Below are 22,241 nucleotides of genomic sequence, written 5' to 3' on the forward strand. Positions count from 1 at the left end.
TTTTAAGAACTTGTCACCGGTATTGGTGGCGAGCTCAAAAAATGCCGGTCTGCCCATACGGGCTGTGCAGCAAACAGCCACCACAATCTCCTGTGCGGCGGCTCATTTAAATACCTGGGGCAACCCACCTCCCCAAATTACGTGGAGAGGGTGGGCTGTCCATTGCCGGCAATGGCATCAGCTGCCTGTGCGCAGGCACTGGCGCCATTTTTAAAGGGCTGTCAGCCCTGTCGGCACTTTTAAATTTTAAAGAAGTAACCCCAAAATTAAATAAATACATTTATAACATCCCTTTCCCACCCCCCACAAAAACAATTACAATAACGATTTGCCCTTCCTCCCCAAAACACTTACCTTTTACATCTGACCTTCCCCACCTCCCCCCACCCCCAAACTGCATAAAGTGTAAAGATTAATCCTTCCCACCATCCCCTACACCCATTACATTTATTTGCCCCGTTTCCCCCACTCCAGCAATGAAAATCTTACCTCCTACCCCCTCCCCGTCAGTGTGGCACCTTGTTTCCCCAGACGGGGATTTGAAGGATTTGGGAGTGCTGGCCGCCTTGCTGAAGATTGCGGCGGGCCCTCAAGATCGCAGGCAAGTCTATTTAAACGTATCTGGGGCAGGGCCTCGTGTCGTCGAGGTCCATGGCGGGCCTCACCCGGAGCCATCTTCAGGCCCTCCCCCCCGCCACAGAACCCGACGCCTGGGAGAGATCAAAATCCAGCCCCATGTGTAGCTATGCTATGAATGGTATTGACTCAGCAGCATCTTCTGGGATTTCTGCTCCATCCCTCTGACCATGGATTCCAAGATTCCATTGACTTTCCATGCAGCTGCCACATATTGAGCTATTTGTGTCTGAGCTTTTTGCACAAATCCCCCAATCTCTCTCAAGTTGTGCCCACTTTCACAACCTATTGAGTTCTCTATATTTATAAGCATATTCGGAAGAAAAGACCACTAAGGGATGGAGGAAAGAATGTAATTGTGAATGATGGTATAGCAGATACTATATAATGGTGGTGGAAGTGAGCCTGTAGTTGTACCTGAGGAAGATATTGAATGACTTGTTAGAGAAAATGAAAATGTTTGCAGGGCAATGGGAAAGGAGCAGGGGAGTAGCACTCAATGAGACAGCACAGTCACGATGGGAAGAATAGCCTCCTTTTGTGCTGTATGGTTCTATATGTGCCAATGGTTTCCTAGAAACTAACGCCACTACCTCAATTCTCTCCCCATATCTTTCTATTTCCAATATTTATCTACACTTCCCTTAAATGGCTGCTCTCCCACTCCATCCTCTACCCTTCCCCACTCTCAGCAGGGAGAAGAGACTCGGATGCATGCCAGGATAACTAGCTGACCAGGAAAACATGATTCACCAGGAAAGAGGGAAGGAGGATGCAACTGTCCCAGTCAATGTAATGCATGGGGTTGGGAAGGGGTGGGGATGTGCTGTTGGTGAGACAGTACTAAAAATGTTGCCCATTGGTGGGAGGTTGTGGAATGTTTCAGATTGGTTAAGCTACTGGTAATGATAGTTAATGGAAGGAGGGTTAAGGTACTGGCAATGATGATTAGTGGAAGGAAGGTAAAGTTTCTGGTAACTATAGTTAGTGGAGGAACCGTTAAAGCACTGGTAATGATGGTTGGTGAAGAGAGGGTTATGGTATCATTAATGACAGATGGTGGAGGGGAGGAGTTAAGGTACTGGTAATGATGGCCAGTAGATGACAGATTAAGGTACAGTTGTTGCTTTAGTTGTTGGAGATGCAGGATCTGTTTACAGGATTTATCACTGAAACAACCCAACTAGCATATCCAGTATAAAGACCCTCAGTAGGTGTCCAGCTCTGCCGTTACTTAGCTCCTCCAAGTGCAATACAATCTTTTGCTGCAGGCACATAGTCACCTCTGAAGCTACTGAAAAGCACAGAATCAGAGCACAGGAGGAGGCCATTTCGCCTATCGTGCCTGTATCACCCCTTTAAAAAGAGTTTACCAATTAATCCTACTCTCATACTTCTTCCTCATAGCTCTGTAATTTATTTTATTTTCAAGTAATTATCCAATTCCTTTTGAAAATGATACTGCATCTGCTTCCAGTGCCCTTTCAGGCACCCCATTCCAGATCATAATACAATTCTCAACTCACCTCAGGCTCTTTTGTCAATAACCTTAAATCTGTATCCTCTGGTTACCAATTCTTCTGCTACTAGAAAGAGTCTCCTAATTTAACTCTCCAAGGCCTTGACATCCTTCCTAAAGTCTGCTGCTCAGAATTGGGCAAAATATCCCAGCCAAGGCTTAACAAATGGTTTATAAAGATTGAGTATTACTTCCATGCCTTTGTACTATGCATGTATTTATAAAACTTAGGCTTCCATATGCTTTAACAACTTTTTCAGCTTGTTCTGCCACCTTCAAGGATTTGTATATGTGAATCTCAGGTGTCGATATTCCTCCACTCACCTAAAATCCTTTGTGTCTTTCCCTTCCTTAATAATGTTATCAGTATATATGAGGAAGCTTCCAAATGTATGCCCATGAAAATCAATTTTCACTCTCCAATTCCCTTACCACTATGCTGTACTGGTTTCAGGTATTATGTGAACATTTGCGCAGGCGCAGTGTCGGGTGCTGCACAGGTGTCGGGTCAAGTGCTGTGCGAGTGACGGGTCAAGTGCTGCAGGTGTTCTGGGTTGAACACTGTGTAGATGCCGGATCAAATGCTGCACGGGCGACGGGTTGAGTGAAGCGCGGGCACCAGGTCAAGCACTGCGGAGGCGCTAGAATGAGTGCTGTGGGGGCATTGTTCTTTGAGGTTATCGGTGGACGATTGTGCAAACAGTATTTTGGGGACAGACTAGATAGACCAGTTGCTTTTTCCTATTTCTCACTATACACTGCCTAAGGAAGATTCGGGCCAATGGCCTCCCTCGCTCCATCCTTTCTTAGGTCCTTCATTGGAAAATTGGAAATTGATCTATATGAAATAGTTTCAGAGCTACAGTACTACAGAAACAGCAAGCTAAGATAGAATTAAAACATCTTAAATTGTAAACTTACTTGGTAGGAAGTTCACATTTGTTGAGGACTCGCTTGGAAGACCAAGCCTCAATGGGTGTTCCTCCCCAGCATGATTCCACCAACCCAATAGGATACTGCAGCTTGTCATAGAGGTATTGGCCAAACAACCAGCAAACAGCTGAGAATGAGGTGAAATTGCCTTTCCCAAGAATTTCTAGGATTCAATAAATGAAGACGATGACTAGCAGGAAAAAAACCCTTCTTCTTTCACAATAGCATTAGGCTTCTCTACCACCAGATAGAGAAACTTCGTCTGATGGGGAAAACCAGAAAAAGGGGGCATAATCTTAAAATTAGAGCTAGGCCTTTCAGGAGTGAAATCAAGCAGCACCTTTTCACACAAAGGGTAGTGAAAATCTGGAACTCTCTTCCCCCAAAAATCTGTGGATGCTGGGGTTCAATTTAAGCTTTCAAGACTGAGATCAATAGATTTTCATTAGTTCAGGTCGCAAGAGACATGGAATAAAGGTGGGTAAATGGAGCTAAGATACAAATCAGCCATGATTTGGCTAAACAGCAGAGCAGACCCAAGGGGCTAAATGGCTTACTCCTGTTCCTATGTTCCTGTGGCCAGAACACCAGGACCATGGGATCTTTTGTATTTACCTTATACAGTAGACCATGCCTCAGTTTAACATCTTATTTGAAAGATTTCACCTTTGACAATCTTGCAAATTCTTGGTTTCTCTCAATACAAAAGAAACCGACATGGCCCAAGGCACATTCCTTCTCCAGGGGCCTTGCATCTGAACTTTAGCTGACATCTCCCTTCAGCTACTGTGGTAGCACATGGTCTTTAACTACATCAGATCAACCCTGTGTAACAAAGGCTTCAAACACCAATATTTGTGATTTCAAGAGCTGATAAGTAAAGATCGAACAATATCAAGAGTCTTCTTAATGTGTTTTATTATTTCTAATATTATGACTGATGGGTAACTGGTAACTTCTGCTGCGTTCAGTTGTCCATTTTATGTAAAGTAACCCAGATCGTTGGTTTGTCACATTGGAGAGATGATCAGTTCCTGTTTGAACAGATAGGCATATGGGCAGTTGCAAGATCCCACAATCCAGTAGACACACCAAGGGATCTTACTGTTACAAATCCCAGGTCACACTATTATGTAACTAGCTAGTGGGCATTAAAGGCATACTCCTGATCACAGGGGACATGGATTCAACTTAAAGGAGTGACCAGTGACACTGAGCCCAGGATAATATCTTTGCAGTCAGCTTGACTGATTGCCAATGCTCTCGTCCGAGTCAGAAGGTCGTGGGTCTGTGCCCCACTCCAAGATTTGTACTCAAAACCCAGTCAGACACTCCACTAAAGAAGAGCTGCATGACTGGAGGTGACCATTTTCAAATGCAATGTTAAACCAAGGTCTTATATGCTGGCTAAAATGAACACAAAGAGACTCCATGGCATCATTCAACCAACAGTTGGGACTCTCTCACAGGCCTGGCCAAAGTTCCCCATCAATCACCAAACCAAAGGAACTTCTTATTTATCTCTGGTGTTTATGGACCTCGCTGTATGCAACTGAACTTTTTTTTCATTCATTCATGGGTTGTGGGTGTCGCTGGCAAAGGTCAGCATTTATTGCCCATCCCTAATTGCCCTTGAGAAGGCAGTGGTGAGCCGGCTTCTTGAACCACTGCTGTCTATGGGGCGTAGGTACTCCCAAAGTACTGTTAAGGAGGGAGTTCCGGGATATCTTGATGCAGCGACAGTGAAGGATCAGCAATATAGTTCCGTCAGGATGGTGTGTGACATGAAGGGGAACTTGTAGGTGGTGGTGTTCCCATGAGCCTGCTGCCCTAGTTCTTTTAGGTGATACAGGTCACGGGGTTGGAAGGTCCTGTCAAAGAAGACGTGGTGAGTTGCTGTAGTGCATCTTGTGTATGGTACACAGTGCTGCGATTGTGAGTCGGTGGTGGAGGGAGTGAATGTCTAAGATGGTGAATGGATGCCGATCAAGTGGGCTGCTTCGTCGTGGATGGTGTCGAGCTTCCTGAGTGTTGTTGGAGCCACACCCATCCAGGCAAGTGCAGAGTATTCCATCACACTCCTGAATTATGCCTTACAGATGGTGGACAGGCTTTGGTGAGTTAGGAGGTGGGTTACTCAGCATAGAATTCCCTGCCACTGACCTGATTTTGTAGTAAATGTAGCATTTATGTAGCTGCTCCAGTTCCGTTTTTGGTCAATGGTAATCTCCAGGATGTTGATAGTGGGGGATTCAGCGACGTAAATGCCATTGAATGTCAAGAGAGGTGGTTAAATTCTCTCCAATGGGAGATGGCCATTGCTGGCACTTAAGTGGTGCAAATGTTATTTGCCACTTATCAGCCCAAGCCTGAATGTTGTCCAGGTCTTGTTGCATATGGACACGGACTGCTTCTGTATCTGAGGAGCATACAATCATCAACTAATAGCCCCACTTCTAAGCTTATGATGGAGGGAAGGTCATTGATGAAGCAGCTGAAGTTGGTTGGGCCTAGGACACTACCATGAGGAACTGCAACAGTCGTGGAGTTGAGATGATTGACCTCCAACAAACACAACCATCTTCCTTTGTGCTAGGTATGACTCCAACCAGTGGAGAGTTTTCCCCAATTCCCATTAACTCCAGTTTTGCTAGGGCTTCTTGATGCCAGACTCAGTCAAATGTTGCTTTGATATCAAGGGCAATCACTCTCACCTCATGTTTGGATAAAGGCTATAATGAGGTCAGGAGTTGAGTGGCCCTGGTAGAACCCAAACTGAGCAACAGTGAGCAAGTGGTTGCTGTTTAAGTGGTGCTTGATAGCACAGTTGACGATACCTTCCATCACTTTACTGATGATCGAGAGTAGACTGATGGGATGGCAACTGGCCGGATTGGATTTGTTCTGCTTTTTGTGGATGTGGGCAATTTTCCACATTGTCAGGTAGATGCTAGTGTTGGAGCTGTGTGGCAACAGCCTGGCTAGGGGCTCAGCTAGTTCAGAAGCACAAATCATGTAAACAAATACACAGAATAATGTGTAGACAAGCTGGTTGTGATAGGGTGTGCTGGAGCCCTTTTTACTCACTATAGCAGCCCACCCTTATCTGCTGTGGGAACTGACCATACCCACTGTGGGAGCTGCCGCCTTACCTGCTGTGGGAACTGACCACTGCACCTCAATGCCAGCAAGATCATTCAGCTCTTGGTTTGACTCCTTCAGTGATGCTTGGAACAGTCGGATATATGGATAATGGGAAGCAACAGACAACTCTTCACTTGCATTAATAATCTGTAAGAGAGTGTTGCAATGACCATCTTCATATTAACATCTCTTAGAATAGATATAAAAGCATAGTAACTGAGAGAGAAAGATTATTGCTTCAAGAATTTCAGAACCTGCTATTGTTTCCACCCCTCCCCCTAGCCACACTGTTATACAATAAAATAAAAGCAAAATACTGCGAATGCTGGAAATCTGAAATAAAAACAAGAAATGCTAGAACCACTCAGCAGGTCTGGCAGCATCTGTGGAAAGAGAAGCAGAGTTAACGTTTCGGGTCAGTGACCCTTCATCGGAACTGACAAATATTAGAAAAGTCACAGGTTATAAGCAAGTGAGGTGGGGGTGGGGCAAGAGATAACAAAGGAGGTCGAGATTGGACTAGGCCACATAGCTGACCAAAAGGTCACGGAGCAAAGGCAAACAATATGTTAATGGTGTGTTGAAAGTCAAAGCATTAGTACAGATTAGCTGTTAATACACTGAATATTGAACAGCAGCAAGTGCAAACCTGAAAAAAAACAGTGGGTAAGCAAACTGAACAAACTAAGATGAAATGAACTAAATGCAAAAAAAAGATTGTAAAAAATGTAAAAAAGAATGTAAAAAAAAGGAAGAAAAAAATAACTAAAAATGAAAGTAAAATGGGGGGCTGTCATGCTCTGAAATTATTGAACTCAATGTTCAGTCCGGCAGGCTGTAGTGTGCCTAATCGGTAGATTTATACAATAAAACCTGATACTGAGTACAGCAACATATCACAATTCGTAAAATATCAATCATTTGAGAAATCCCCCTCGACACACTCTGCCTCTACGCCCAGACACACTCCGCCCCTCCGCCCAGACACACTCTGCCTTCCCCCCAGACACACTCTGCCTTCCCCCCAGACACACTCTGCCCTTCTTCCCCCCAGACACACTCTGCCCTTCGCCCCCCCAGACACACTCTGCCCTTCGCCCCCCCAGACACACTCTGCCCTTCACCCCCCCCAGACACACTCCGCCTCTCTGCCCAAACACATTCTGTCTTCCACCCAGACACACGCCGCCCCTCCGCCCAGACACACTCCGCCCAGACACACTCTGCCCCTCCGCCCAGACACTGTCTGGTAGAGCATGGCTACCCAACCCGAACCAGACGGGACCCGACGACACATGTCAGGTTCGGGTTGGATTGCGTCACTCTTCCGGGTCCGGCTTTCGGGTCGGGTCGGGCCAGGTCGGACACGCTCTATCACTACCTCCGGTACATGGCTCCAATCTTAATGTACTTTTTAAGCAACCTTTCAAGTCCAGTTACATTTTTAGTTGCTTATCTGTACAAGCTTAAAAAGTGAAAAACAGAAGCTAGGTTAACTGAACATTCAGGTCGGGTAAAAATGAAAGGACTCAGGCTGGGTCGGGTTTCATTTGCAGACCCGACGCGGCCTTTACTCTCTGGCTTTCTGACCTTTTGGGAATTTTGGATTGGAAAATTGTTACTATTATTTAAGAAGGGAGGAAGAGTCAAACCAGGTAACTACAGACCTGTCAGTGATTTGGACATGAGTCAGTATGGATTAGTGAAGGTTAGGTCATGTCTGACAAATCTGGCAGAATATTTTGAAGAAGTCACTAATGTGGTGGACAGAGTATTTTGTCCACATAGATTTCCAGAAGGCATTTGAGAAGGTTCCACAGGGGTGAATATTACCAAAAACAAAAGTGCCTGGAATTGGAGTAACCTTGTGACATGTGTTGGTAATTTGTTGGGAGATGGGAAACAGAGAGTAAGGATTAAGGGAGTGTTTTCTGATTGGCAGGATGTCACAAGTGGTGTCCTCAGCCTTTCACCATATTTGTCAATGATTTGTAATAAAGACAAGAAGCTGCAAGTTTGCTGATGACAAGAAGTTAGGTGGCACGGTAAGTAGTGTAAACGGGAGCAGCACATTACAAAGGGGCATAGACAGCTTAAGATAGAAAACTATGGCAGATGGAGTTCAATGTGGGGAAATGTGAGGTCATCCACTTTGGATCCAAGAAAGACAATTTAAACTATTTCCTAAGGGCGGGGAACTAGAAACAAAGGGATTTGAGCGTCAGGTACACAAATCATTAAAGTGCTTGCACAGTGGTGGATACTGCCAGAGACACCTGCTGGGAGCTGGTGTCTCTGTGCCAGGAACGACAGTTCTAGATGTAGAGTCTTTTGTTTATAGATTTATTAGAAAAAAAAACAATAATCACAGACAACACACGTGATGGTACAAAGACTGCAGAAACCTCACCTTACAGTTTCTGAGCTTAGTAGCAGTGTGGCCAACCTTTGATCTCCCTAACTTTGTGATGAGAATCTTAGCTTAGAAGATCAGGAAGTAAAAGCAGTATGGCTGGAGAAAGCTGGTGGGTGTAGTCTATAGGCCCTGTAACAATAGTTAAACTGTTGGACAGAACATTAAGCAAGAAATATTTGGAGCTTGTTACAAAGGCAATATAATAATCATGGGGGACTTTAATCTTCACATTGACAGGACAAAGCAAATTGGCAAAGATAGTCCAAGATGAGTTTGTAAAATGCTTTTGTGACAGCTTCCTCGAACAATATGTTCATGACCACAGGACTTCTCAGAGTAATTTATAGCCAATTAAGTACTTTTTGAAGTGTAGTCACTGTTGTAATGCAGGAAACATGGCAGCCAATTGGTGCACATCAAGTTCCCACAAACGGCAATGTGATAATGATCAGATTTGTTTTCGTGATGCTGATGGAGGTAGAAATATTGGCCATAACACCGGAGATAACTCCCTTGTTCTTCTTCTAAATAGCGCCTTGGGATCTTTTGCATCCACCTGAGAGGGCAGACGGGCCCTCGGTTTAACATCTCATCCGAAAGATGCACCACTGACAGTGCAGCATTCCTCGGTACTGTACTGGAGTGACAGCCTTGCCTTTTTTGTGCTCAAGCCTGGGAGTAGAATTTGAACCCAGAACTTTGTGACTGCTACCCAACTGAGCTATGGATGGCACTAAGAAGAAAGCTATTTTAGATCTAGTATTGTGCAAAGCGGCAGGGTTAATTAGTAATCTCACAGCAAAAGATTCCCTGGGAAAAAGCGATAATACAATTGAAATCCATATTAAGTTTAAGAGGGACATACTTGAGTCCAAAACAAGAATCTTAAACTTAAACAAAGCAATTACATAGGTTATGAGGGGATAGCTGGCTAAGACTGATTGGGTAAATAGATTAAAAGTTATGGTGGTAAATAAACAGTGGGAAGGAAACATTTAAGGAAATGATTCAAAATTTTCAACACAAATATGTTCCATTAGAAAACAGAAACTCAGCAAGAAAGATCCATTCTGGACTTACTAGGGAAGTTGATGACAATATTAAATTAAAAGAAGAGGTTTATAATGTTGCAAACTGAGGACTGGGAGTGTTTACAAACTAACAAAGGGCAAAAAAAGTTGATAAAAAGGGAAAAATAGAATGAGTAAATGAGCCAGGAATATAAAAACAGATTGGAAGAGCTTTTACAGATATAGAAGGAGAGTAGCTAAAGTAAACCTTGGTCCCTTAGAAGCAGCAACAGGAAAAATTATTCTGTAGAATGAGGTAATGGCAGAGACACTGAACCACTATTTTGTGTCTGTCTTCACAGTAGAAGACACAAATTACATAGCAGAAATAGAGGGTAATCAAGGCCTAAAAAGAGTGAGAAACATAATATCAGCAGAGAATATGTATTACAAAAATTAAGGGTCTAAATACCGATAAATCCCCAGGACCTGATGACCTACATCCTACGATTTTAAAAGAGATACAGGCAGAGATAGTGGATGCACTGGTTATGATATTCTAAAATTCCCTAGATTCCATAATGGTCCCACTGGATTCAAAGTTAGTAAATGTAACACTGCTATTTGCAACTACAGGTCAGTTAGCCTATGACAGTCGTCGGGAAAATGCTGGAATCTGTTATTAAGGAAGTCTTAACTTTTCGCTTCGAGAATCAGAGTATGATCAGACAGAGTCAATATGGTTTTACAAAAGGCTGCGTTTGCTGACAATGCAACCACTAGGTGGCGCAGTACTAACATGCACAAATGCAGCCTCTGCCACTGAAACGTCACTGTCTGCGACATCTCAGGGAGTTGCCAGGATTAAAGATGGTGCTGCTCAATTTATCACACAAAAAAAATCCCCTCAATGGCTGCCATCACCGCCTCCATCCCACCCCCAGCAGGCCCCCACTCCCTCCTGCCATTGCGCTTCTCTTTGCCACTCCCTTCTGCATCCGTCTTCTCGCTGCTTGCTCCCTGCTGCCTTCCCTTAACCACTCACTCCGGCCTCGCCACTTCCTCCGCCTCCAGTCACTCGTTCCCTGCTTCCCCCACCGCCCACCCTATCCCGCTCTCCGGTCACTCGCTCCCGGCTTCCCCTCCCCCAGCCACTCGCTCCAGGCTGCCATGCTTCCCTCCTCTCAGCCATTCGCTCCAACGTTTGATCGCTCCCCGCCGTGCCGCCCGAAGAAGCAAGAAGCGATGTGTGAGGGACAACGTGGGAGCGAGTGGCTGAGAGCTGGGAAGCGGTGTGGCCTGGAGCAACTGGAGAGCAGGGTGGGGGGAGGGGGAAGTGAGGAGCGAGGAATGATCGGCCAGGGGGGGTTGGTGGTGGTGGGCAGTAGTGAGGCCTGGAGTGAGAGGCTGAGGGGGGGGGGGAAACTGGCCGGTGGGGGGCGGGGGGGTGGGGGTGGAAGCATCGAGGGTGGGAGCAAAAGGCTGAGAGAGGGGAGTCCTGGAGCAGGTGGCCGAGGGGTGAGAGCGGCCAGTGGGGCAGGAGCGAGCAGCTGAAGGGGGGAGGAGCGAGTGGCTGAGGGAAGGCAGAGGCGTAGCGGGGTGATTGAGGGGTGAGGACATCATTACATGGTGACGTCATGCGCACACTCATATTGATTTGCTGTTCATGACGCCCACGATCACTCTGTGCATACTCTGCGTTATCAGGAGTAACCTTGTTTCCAAAAGGGAAATTGTGTTTGACAAATTTATTGGAGTTTTTTGATGATGTAACTGGTAGGGTAGATTAAAGGGGAGTCAGAGATGTAGTATACCTAAATTTCCAAAGGCATTCAATAAGGTGCCACACAAAAGGTTAATACGGAAGATAAGGGCTCATGGGGTTGGGGGTAATGTATTAGCGTGGATGGAGGATTGATTAATGGACAGGAAGCAGATAGTAGGGATACACAGGGCACGTTCAAGTTGGCAGGCTGTAACTAATGAAGCGCCGCAAGGAGCAATGCTGGTACCTCAGCTATTTTCAAACTATATTAATGACTTAAATGAACAGACCGAGCATAATGTATCCAAGTTTGCTGACAATACAAAGCTCGGTGAAAATGTAAGCTGTAAGGAGGACTCAAAGATTGCAAAGAGATATAGACAGTTAAAGTGAGAGGGCAACAAGGTGGCGGGTGGAATATAATGTGGGAAGTGTGAGGTTATTCACTTTGGTAATAATAGAAAAGCAGAATATTTTTAAAAGGCGTAAAATGTTTAAATGTTGATGTTCAGTGAAACTTGGATGTACTCGTATAAGGAACACAGAAAGTTAGCATGCAGGTACAGCAAGCAATTAGGAAGACAAATGGCCTGTTGGCCTTTATTGCAAAGGGACTGGAGTACAAGAATAAGGACATCTTGCCACAATTGTGTAGGGCATTAGTGAGACCACATCTGGAGAACCGTGTGTAGTTTTGGTCTCCATATCTAAGGAAGGATATACTTGCCTTGGAAGCGGTGCAGCGAAGTTTCACTAGATTGGTTTCTGGGATGAGAAGGTTGTCCTATGATGAAAGGCTGAGTAAATTGGGCATATGCTCTCTGGAGTTTCGGAAAATGGGAGGTGATATCATTAAAACAAGATTCTGATGGGGCTTGACAGGGTAGGGACTGAGAGGTTGTTTCCCCTGGCTGGAGAATCTACAACATGGGGGCACAGCCTCAGGCTAAGGGCTCGATCATTTAGGACTGCGATGCAGAGAAATTTCTTCACTCAGAGGGCTGTGAATCTTTGGAATTCTCCAACAGAGGGTTGTGGAAGCTCCATCGTTGGGTATATACAAGGAAAGATATGTTTTTGATCTCTCAGGAATCAAGGGATATGGAGAGCAGGCAGGAAAGTGGAGTTGAGGCAGAAGATTAGCCAGTATGGTCTACTGCAGCTCCCATTTCCCAATAGTACTGTATTGCCCTCAGCTACAGGCCATTACATCATACCGCTTCCATGGATTTTACCCTTGGTTTACATTACCTATCGTTAGCTTAGCGTTATGAAGACTTACTCTCTATGGAAGCTCCATGGCAATCATTTACATCTAAGGGAAAGGGTAAAACCAACCGGGACATATTTATTTATCAGAAGGTCAGAACTTTGCAAAGAACAAACACCTTACATCAGCCACAAAGGGACCTTGAAGCTCTGATCTGATTTTGGACATGTTCAAGATATTGTTTGTTTCAGCAGTTTCTGCAGAAACTAGGGTAGATTTTTACTTTATGTGAAAGCGCAAAATGGGTGGTGATAGCGAGTTGGCAGCCATTTCCCATCTCTCCCCATTACAGGCATTGGAAATAAAAATGGGGAGAGATTTGAAACTGGCTGCTGATTCGCTATCGCAGAGTCAAAATCTACAACACTGTCTTTTAAACACAAAATGGAGTCCTTAATACAACTTCCTTATCACTGCTCCGAACAAACAGCTACAAAAAACAAACAAGATGTTTTTTCTCAAGGGAACTGAAATACAAAAGTTAGGAAGTGATACTTCATTTGTATAAAACTCTGGTTAGACCCCATTTGGAGCACTGCATTCAGTTCTGGACACTGCACCTCAGGAAAGATATATTCAGAAGAGTGCAGCACATATTAACCAAAATGATTCCAGGACTAAAAGAGTTAAATAATGAAGTCAAGTTGCACTGACTAGGTTTGTATATATTAAAGGATTTGATAGACCAGATAGAGAAACATAGAAAAACAGGAGCAGGGGTAGGCCATTCGGCCCTTCGAGCCTGCTCCACCTTCAATACGATCATGGCTGATCATCCAAACTCAGTACCCTGTTCCCGCTTTCTCCCCTTGATCCCTTTAGCCCTAAGAACTATATCTAACTCTTTTTGAATATATTTAATGATTTGGCCTCAACTACTTTCTGTGGTAGAGAATTCCACAGGTTCACTACTCCCTGGGTGAAGAAATCCCTCCCCAACTCAGTCCTAAATGGCTTATCCCTTATCCTTAGAATGTGACTCCTGGTCCTGGACTCCCCTGCCATCGGGAACATCCTTCCTGCATCTAGTCTGTCCAGTCCTGTTAGAATTTTGTAGGTTTCTATGAGATCCCCTCTCATTCTTCTAAACTCCAGCGAATACAAGCCTAATCGACCCAATCTCTCTTCATATGTCTGTCCTACCATCCCAGGAATCAGTCTGGTGAACCTTCGCTGCACGCCCTCCATAGCAAGAACATCCTTCCTCAGATAAGGAGACCAAAACTGCACACAATACTCCAGATATGGTCTCACCAAGGCCTTGTATAATTGCAGCAAGACATCCTTGCTCCTGTACTCGAATCCTCTCGCTATAAAGGCAAACATACCATTTGCCTTCTTAACTGGCTGCTGCAGCTGCATGCTTACTTTCAGCGACTGGTACACAAGGACACCCAGGTCTCACTGCACCTCCCCCTTTCCCAATCTATCGCCATTGAGATAATAATCTGCCTTTCTGTTTTTGCCACCAAAGTGGATAACCTCACATTATACTGCATCTGCCATGTATTTGCCCACTCACTCAACCTGTCCAAATCAAAGGGTGGGAAGAATCCAGAGCAAGGGGGCATAACGTTAAAATTAATGCTCGACTGTTCAGGGGTAGCACATCTTAACACAAAGGGTAGTGGAAATTTGGAACTCTTTCCCCCAAATTGTTGTTGAGGCTGGGGTGGGATGACAGGGGGGGGGGGGGGGGGGGGGTGCAGGGGGATTGGGGGTCAGTGAACATTTCAAAACTGAGAACAATATTTTTGTTAGGTAAGGATATTAAAGATTATGGAAGCAAGGAGTGGGGTAAATGGTGTTAAGATACAAATCAGCCATGACCTAACTGAATGGCAGAATGGGTTACAGCAAAATCAAGATGATGAATTTTGGGTGGTAAGAGGCCTATGTTATAGTTCAGGAGCGGGACCATGGTGGGTTCAAAAATAGACCCACGGGTTTATTGATAGGTTGGTGCATGTGGCGAGTAATTATATCCTTGCATGGACTCAAGTTTGGAAAAAAAGGGATGACAGGTGACGTTGAAAATATGGGAAGATGGGAGGATAATCAGTAAAAATTTTGGTAGATAAAGAAATAATTTGAAGAAACTCAGAACATGTGCTTTATTAGTTAAAAATTGTCAGACTGTGTGTGAGGTTAAAGGCAAAATAGTTAACCAAGGAGAAGATCAAGAGTAATGATTGAAAAGCTGGAGTGCTGTTGTTTCAACTTCAGGAGGTGAGAAGATTAAGGGACACATTGCAGGTAGTTCAATCTGGAAATAAAATATTGAAAGATAAACCACAGGAGGAGGAGGTGGAGAGGTTAACATCAGTCCCTGCCCAACAAAGGCCGTAAAAGAGTTCCATTAAAAAAATCTTGTTGGGACACTTGAGGTGTAACAATAGCGTTCAGAAAACGAGAATGAAATTATAAGCTCACAGCAAGAATTACATTTTGTGTGAGGAAGGAAAGTAAGAATACCACAGGTGCTGGATGATGTTGGCGGAGCAGGCTCGATGGGATGAATGGCTTACTCCTGTTCCTATGTTTCTATGTGTTCATGTTTCCAGCCTTTTCTGTTTTTCGGAACATAGCAGCAGGAGTAGGCCATTCAGCCCATTGAGCCTGCCCCACCATTCAATATGATCAAGGCTGATCATCAGTGCCTTTTTCCCATGCTATCTCTTATGTCATTTGTATTTTGAAATCTGCCAATCTCTATTTTAAACATACTCAATGACTGAGCTTCCACAGCCCTCCAGGGTAAAGAATTCCAAAGATTCACTCCCCAACCAGGAGAAACATCTTAGCTGCATCTACCCGGTCTATCCCTTTAAGTATTTTGTAGGTTTCAATGAGATCACCTCTCATTCTTCAAAACTCTAGAGAATACAGGCTGAGTTTTTAATTATCAAATTAATAGGCTTCTAGAATTCCAGTCTGTATGAAAGTGTTTGTGAATGTGAAGAAGTTTGCTGAGAGTTTAACCTTTCAGTGTTCTGATGAAATGTCATTGACCTGAAACATTAACTCTTGTTTTTCTCTCTTCACAGATGCTGCCAGACCTGCTGAGCATATCCAGCACTATCTGTTTTTATTTCAGATTTACAGCATCTGCAGTATTTTGCTTTTAATCAAACTATGAAACTGGGACTAATTGGATTGCTCTTTGCAAGAGCCGGTGCAGACATGATGGACTGAATGGCCTCCTTCTGCACTGTACTCTTCTGTGATTCTATGGAGTGGGACAATGGTAGGCACAAATTGCTGAATTATAGTTAGCAGAAAAATGGCTGTTCCAACAGTTACCCAGTGACCATTTGGCTGGTCAAAGGGGAAAAGCCCTGTAATACATGCTGAACAATAAGGAATGTGAGAGGGATTTCAGACAGCAGGAAAGGATGTAAGGAACAGGTATGCACAATATTTTATGCTACACTGTGTTGTCTCTATGGGGAGAGGAATTACTCTGCTACCTAACTCACTCCGCCCAAAATCCTCACTTGATGGTGTTGTGATATTGGCTCAACACAAACATACCAAGCACTATAACAATGATTGGTAAACTAAAGGAAGAGTTCTTTATTGAATAGCAGGATTCTAGGAGAGCTCTTCAACGCACATGCTACCTGCTGACTAACACCAACTACTGTATCATGTTAACTTACATCACTTCCTGTGATGTATACTAAACTGTTTTCATATTCAGTAGTATGTTAATCAGTATTAGAGCAATGCCACAACAGATTGTGTATTTCTGTCTTTGTTTCTGACAACAACAGAGAGGTTTCTGCCACAGAGCTATTCTCCATACAACTCCTCCAAAACAACAAAAAGAACATTACCTGTAACACCGTCATCTCCATATTGCTTTGCCCACCACACAGCCAGATGTCTCCAAAATACACATCTTTTAGAACGATTCTGTTTACACTTCGGGCATACTTCTGCTTTGCAACGATCAAAAATGGACCACCTGCACCAACAGGATCAAGAGAAACTTTCCAGACACCACTGACACCAGGAGCTGGAGCTGAAAAACAAAACAGAAATACAACTGAAGGGCCAGTAACAACCGGAGGAGGGTGGGAGCAGTGCGTACATGATACAGCATGAACCTCCCACCATATTTAATATGCTCCAAACAAAATCACTGAGATACCCATGTAGGTAGAGACCTCAGGACAACAACATGCATTTATATCACACTCTTAAATGTAGTAAAATATCCCAAGGTGCTTCACAGGAGCATTAACAAACATTATTTGACACCAAGCACATAAAGAAATATTAGGACAGATGACCAAAAGCTTGATCAATAAGGTAGATTTTAAGTAGTATCTTAAAGAGTGGTAGAGAGGCAGAGAGATATAGGGAGGGAATTCCAGAGCTTTGGACTTTGGGAGCTAAAGTCACAGCCACCAATAGTGGAGCGACCAAAATCAGGGATGCGCAAGAGGCAGATTGAAGGAAATAAATCTAACAATCTCAGTCTTGAAAATTACAGTTTTGAATGGTTGTAGGGATGGAGGTGGTTACAGAGATAGGGAGAGGCGAGGCCATGGAGGAATCTGAAAACAAGAGGAGAATTTGTCAATCAAGACACTGCTGGACTGAGTGCCAATCAAGGTCAGCAAGCACAGAGCTAACTAGGCCTAGGTGCCAGTTACGATATCAGAGCAGAGTTTGGGATGAGTTCAAGTTCATGGAAGATGGGAGCTGGCCAGGGGAAACCATTGGATTAGCCACGTCTAGAGGTAACAAAGGCATGAATGAGGGTTTCAGCAGCAGATGAGCTGACACAGCGCAGAGTTGGGCAATGTTACAGAGGTGAAACTAGGCAGTGTTGGTGATGCAGCAGATGTGCAGTCAGAAGCTCATCTCAGAGTCAAATACGATACCCAGGTTGTGAACAGGTTGGTTCAGCATCAAACATTGACCAGGGAGAGGAATAGAGTCAATGACTAGGGAATGGAGTTTGTGCGAGCCCCAAAGACAATGGCTTCAGTCTCCCTAACATGTAAGTGGAGGAAATTTCTGCTCATCTAATACTGTATGTCAGACAAGTAGTATGACAAGTCAGAGACAGTGGAGGGAATGAGAAAAGTGGTGGTGAGTTAGAGCTAGGTGTCGCCAGAGTACATGTGGAACCTGAAATTGTGTTTTCGATGAAGCCAACGAGTGGCAGCATGTAAATGAGAAATAGGAGGTGGCTGAGGATAGATCCTTGGGGGACACCAGAGGTAATGGTGTGGGAGGGAGAAAAGAAGCCATTGCAAGTGACTCTGGTTACGACTCACTAGAAAAGAATGGAACTATGCGAATGCAGTCCCACAGAACTGGACAATGGAGGAGAGGCGCTGGAAGAGGTTGGTGCAGTCAATCATGTCAAAGACTGCAGACAGGCTGAAAAGGCTGAGGAGTGATAGTTTACCATGCGAACAGTCACTGTGGCAGGTGCAGAAACCTGATTGAAGGGATTCAAACAAAGAGTTAAAGGAAAGAGGGGCATGAATTTAGGAGGTGACAACATATTCAAGAACTTTAGAGAGGAAAAGGAGTTTGGAGATGGGGCTGATAGTTTGCAAGAACAGGGGTTGAGGAGGGAGGTGATGAGGCAGATTTGAAGGAGAGGGAGACAGCACCACTAACAATATCGGTAGACATGCGGGCCAGAAAGGAAGGTTGGTTGGTGAGAAGTTTGGTGGGAATAGGGCACAAGGAGCAGGAGGTGGGTTTCATGAACAAGATGAGCTCAGAGAGGGCATAATGAAAGATAGAAGAGAAACCAGAGAAAGATGCAAGTTCAGGGCTAGGGCAGGGGATCTTTAGGGGAACTTTGGCGTGGCAATTTGGGGGAAGGGAGGGAAACAGCAGATGCAGCTAAAATGTATAGTCTTAAATTTAGTGACAAATTTGTCCATGAGCTCCTTGTGCTTGTTGGAGATGAGAGAAGGAGTTTAAGAAGATGGTTTGCACTGCAGAAAAGAAACAGGGGGTTAGCTGTGCATTCCAGGATGATCCTGGAATGGTGAGAAGTTTTGGCATATGACAGCAGGCTCTGATAGTGCTTTATGTGGTCCAGCCAGATCTGGCCCTGAATGGATAAACCAGTTATTTACAAAAAAAATTCAAATCTGCATCCCTTGGACTTAAGGGAGCAGAATTGAGGGCCATACTGGGGTAATGTCCATGGTGAGAGAGAGTAATGGCTTTAATGGGAACAAGGGCTTCTAAGGAGAAGATGAGGGTCTGATTGAGCAGATTGGTAGTTGCAGAAATATAGTGGTGAATGGACGGCCAAAGGCTAGTAGGTTTGGAATTTAAAAGTGCGGTTGTAAGAGACTAGAGTATTGCAGAAAATAGAGACACGTTGTAGAAGCTTTTCGTCTTGCACTCATCAGGACAATCCGCAAGAATACCAATGTAAGGGGAAAAAATTATTTTATACTGTATCAGAGTGCTGATTGGTTGGCAAGTGAACTCTGATTGGTAGAGGCGTTGCCATGGAGAATGCATCAGTTTATGGTGACTGACAGTTAACTGCCAAGCTTTGTTTGAAATTTAAACCAGGCAGCTTGACTCTGGTCAAGGCATTGCCTTGAGGAATGTCACTTATTTTCTTTAGCTGAAACAGGGGCAATGTTTCTACACATTCTTTGTGTCTGCAAAGAACAGGGCCCTGTGTATTAATATATGTAGCTCCCAGTACACGCAAATGCGCCACACTACGAGCCCTACTGACAATCTTAAATTGGTTGTCAGCATAATACTTAGCACACTGAGGATTATTTAGCAAATGTTGTTCAATCGCGAAATCACATCTAATGTTGGATACTGTTTTGAGTTTTGTAACCATGGGCTTGTTGGGTACAGTCTCTACCTTGCCCGTTGTGAACAGCGGAAGGGACATGTTGTTTGATACAATCCGCCAGTCTTTGGGACGTATGGCCTATATACCTAGCATCACACTGGCATTGAAATTCATATATCACATTACTCAGTTGTGTGATAGGCAGGATGCCCTTCCCCCCAACATAACACTTAGCTTTTACATCTGACCTTCCCCCCCCAAAACTGCACAACGTTTAAGGTTCAACCCTTCCCAACCTCCTCTACATCCATTACGTGTATTTGACCCCATTGCCCCCCTCCTGCACTGGTAAATTTACCCCCTCCCCAACACTATGGCTCCTCATTTCCCCAGTCAGGGGTCTGAAAGCGCAGGAATGCCGGTTGCAAGCCAAAGATGGCAGCTGGCATTCAAGATTAGAGTTAAGTGTATTTAAATTTATTAATTTTATTGATTTGCATATTTAAATTGTAGTCCCATCGTCCAGCGATGAGGGGGGGGGGGGGGGGTGAGCACGGAGCTTCACAACCGCCGAGAGGATCAGGCAGGGCCCTGCAGTCGAGGTCCGTGGGCAGGCCTTATTCAGAGCCATCTTCAGGCACCCCCCGCCACAGATCACAATGTCGATGGCTTGTTAAAACCCACCCCAACTACACTAACAAACGTCCCCGTGAGGACATTGGTCCCAGTCCTGTTGGGGTGCAACCCGTCCCTTTTGAACAAGTGCCTCCAGCCCCAGAATTGGTCCCAATGTGCCATGAATCTGAAGCCCTCTCTCTTGCATCATGCATCAAGCCATGGACTGATCTCCCCATCTTCCTATTTCTACTCTCACTAGTGTGTGGCACTGGGAGTAATCCAGAGATTATTACCTACTTTCAAATCTCCTCCCTGGCTCCTGAAAATCTGAGGTAGGATCTTAATACCTGCCCTCTCTATGTTGTTGGTACCAATGTGTACGACAACTTGTGGTTCACTCCCTTCCCCTTGCAGAATATTCAGCTCCCTTTCCATGATGTCCTTGACCCTGGCACCAGAGAGACCACACACCAGGCTGAATTTTAACAGCCTGCCGCTGATCTCGGTGCTGAGCTCAAAAAATGGCGGCCAGCACGCCAAAGAGCTGCCACGATTTTATGCGTCCCAGCTCATTTTATCACCAAGGTGGCCCGCACCCCCCACCAATCACGCGAAGGTGGTGGCCCGTCCGTCCCCGTCAATGGCATCAGCTGCATGTGTGCATTTTTGAAGGGAAGCCAGCCCTGCTGCCCAATTTACATTTTTAAAGCAAGACACCCAAAATTCAATAAATAAATTTCCAACACCCCTTTTCCGTGCCCCCAATAAGAATTACAGTAACTATTTGCCCTTCACCCCCCCCGCCCAAAAGACTTACCTTTTACATCTTTCACCACCCGCCCCCCCCCCCCCCACCACACTGCACAAAGTTTAAGGTTCAACACTTCCCACCATCCCCTACACCCATTACATGTATTTGACCCCATTTCCCCTCCCCTACACCCTGGATCAGGCCGGTCCCTGCCCGCGTCGAGGTCTGTCAAGGGCCTCAACTGGAGCCATCTTCAGGTCCCCCCACCCGCCACGGATCACAACGTCGAAGGTTTGATCAAATCCAGCCCACCATGTGGACTCACAATGACGGTTACAGAAATGCCCGTCTGTCCCCCTAACTATGGAATCTCCTATAACGACTGCATTTCTACTCCTTCTTGTTCCCTCCTGTGCAGTCCCTTGCCCAGTGTTACTATGGTCTGTATTGCACTCCTTCACGGTGTCATCACTCCCAGCATTCTCCAATGCTGAGCATTGGTTTGAGAGTAGCACACACCCTGAAGACTCCTGCATTGCCTGCCTGTTCCTACTCTTCTAGATTACTCATCTACTCATCAGTGGCAATCCCTCATATCGAGGCTGATTCTTCCTTGCAGATGCTGGGTGGAAGTGAGATGTCAGTGATGGCTGTGAGCTCACAGATATCTTAATGAGCCCTACCTTAGCCTTGCAGGCTCTCCCACAGAGGAGATTGGTTGTCGGCTGCTAGAGATAGTGAGGTATTGTTGACTAAGCAGCTGCCCTCTCTTTCCGCCTCTCTCGCTATTCTTTCTTAGTATCTGCTCTTGATCTCAAAGTCTTCTATAGACATATAAATGGGAAAAGGAGGAGTGGGGCCGATTAAGGACCAAAAAGGTGATTTATGAATGGAGGCTGAAGGCATAGCTGATATGTTAAATTAATACTTTGCATCTGTCTGAACACTAACATTTAACAATTTCTCACCATTTAAAAAATATTCTGCTTTTCTATTCTTCCTACCAAAATGAATAACTTCACATTTCCTCACAGGTTGACAAGCTGTTACTGGTAGGATCCCACATTATCTCCATCTGGCACCTTATTGTCTCTTCACTTAACCTGTCTTTATCCCTTTGCAGGCTGTTTGTGTACTCCCCATGGCTTACTTTCCCACCTAGCTTTGCATCGTCAGCAAATTTTGAAACATTAAACTTGGTCCCCCATCTAAGACATCAATATAAATTGTAAACAGCTGAGAACCCACCATTGATCCTTGTGGCATCCCACTAGTAACAGCTTTTTTGCCACCCTGAAAATGACCGGTTTATTTCTACACCCTGTTTTCTGTCCATTAACTAGTCCTCTATCCAAGCTAATATATTACTCC

General features: G+C 44.8%; 1 protein-coding gene across 1 annotated transcript in view; it reads right to left on the bottom strand.

Moving 5' to 3' along the window:
* Positions 1 to 22,241, bottom strand: part of siae (sialic acid acetylesterase) — a 63,254-nt gene that overhangs the window by 33,361 nt on the left and 7,652 nt on the right. The window contains exons 3-5 of the mRNA XM_068053748.1: positions 16,533 to 16,720; positions 6,241 to 6,379; positions 3,077 to 3,251 (exon numbers count right to left, since the gene is read on the bottom strand). Of these exons, the coding sequence (XP_067909849.1) occupies positions 3,077 to 3,251; positions 6,241 to 6,379; positions 16,533 to 16,720 (502 nt within the window). The remainder of the gene's footprint in view (positions 1 to 3,076; positions 3,252 to 6,240; positions 6,380 to 16,532; positions 16,721 to 22,241) is intronic.

Source organism: Heterodontus francisci, chromosome 22 (genome assembly GCF_036365525.1).
Source record: "Heterodontus francisci isolate sHetFra1 chromosome 22, sHetFra1.hap1, whole genome shotgun sequence".
Lineage (NCBI taxonomy): Eukaryota > Metazoa > Chordata > Chondrichthyes > Heterodontiformes > Heterodontidae > Heterodontus > Heterodontus francisci.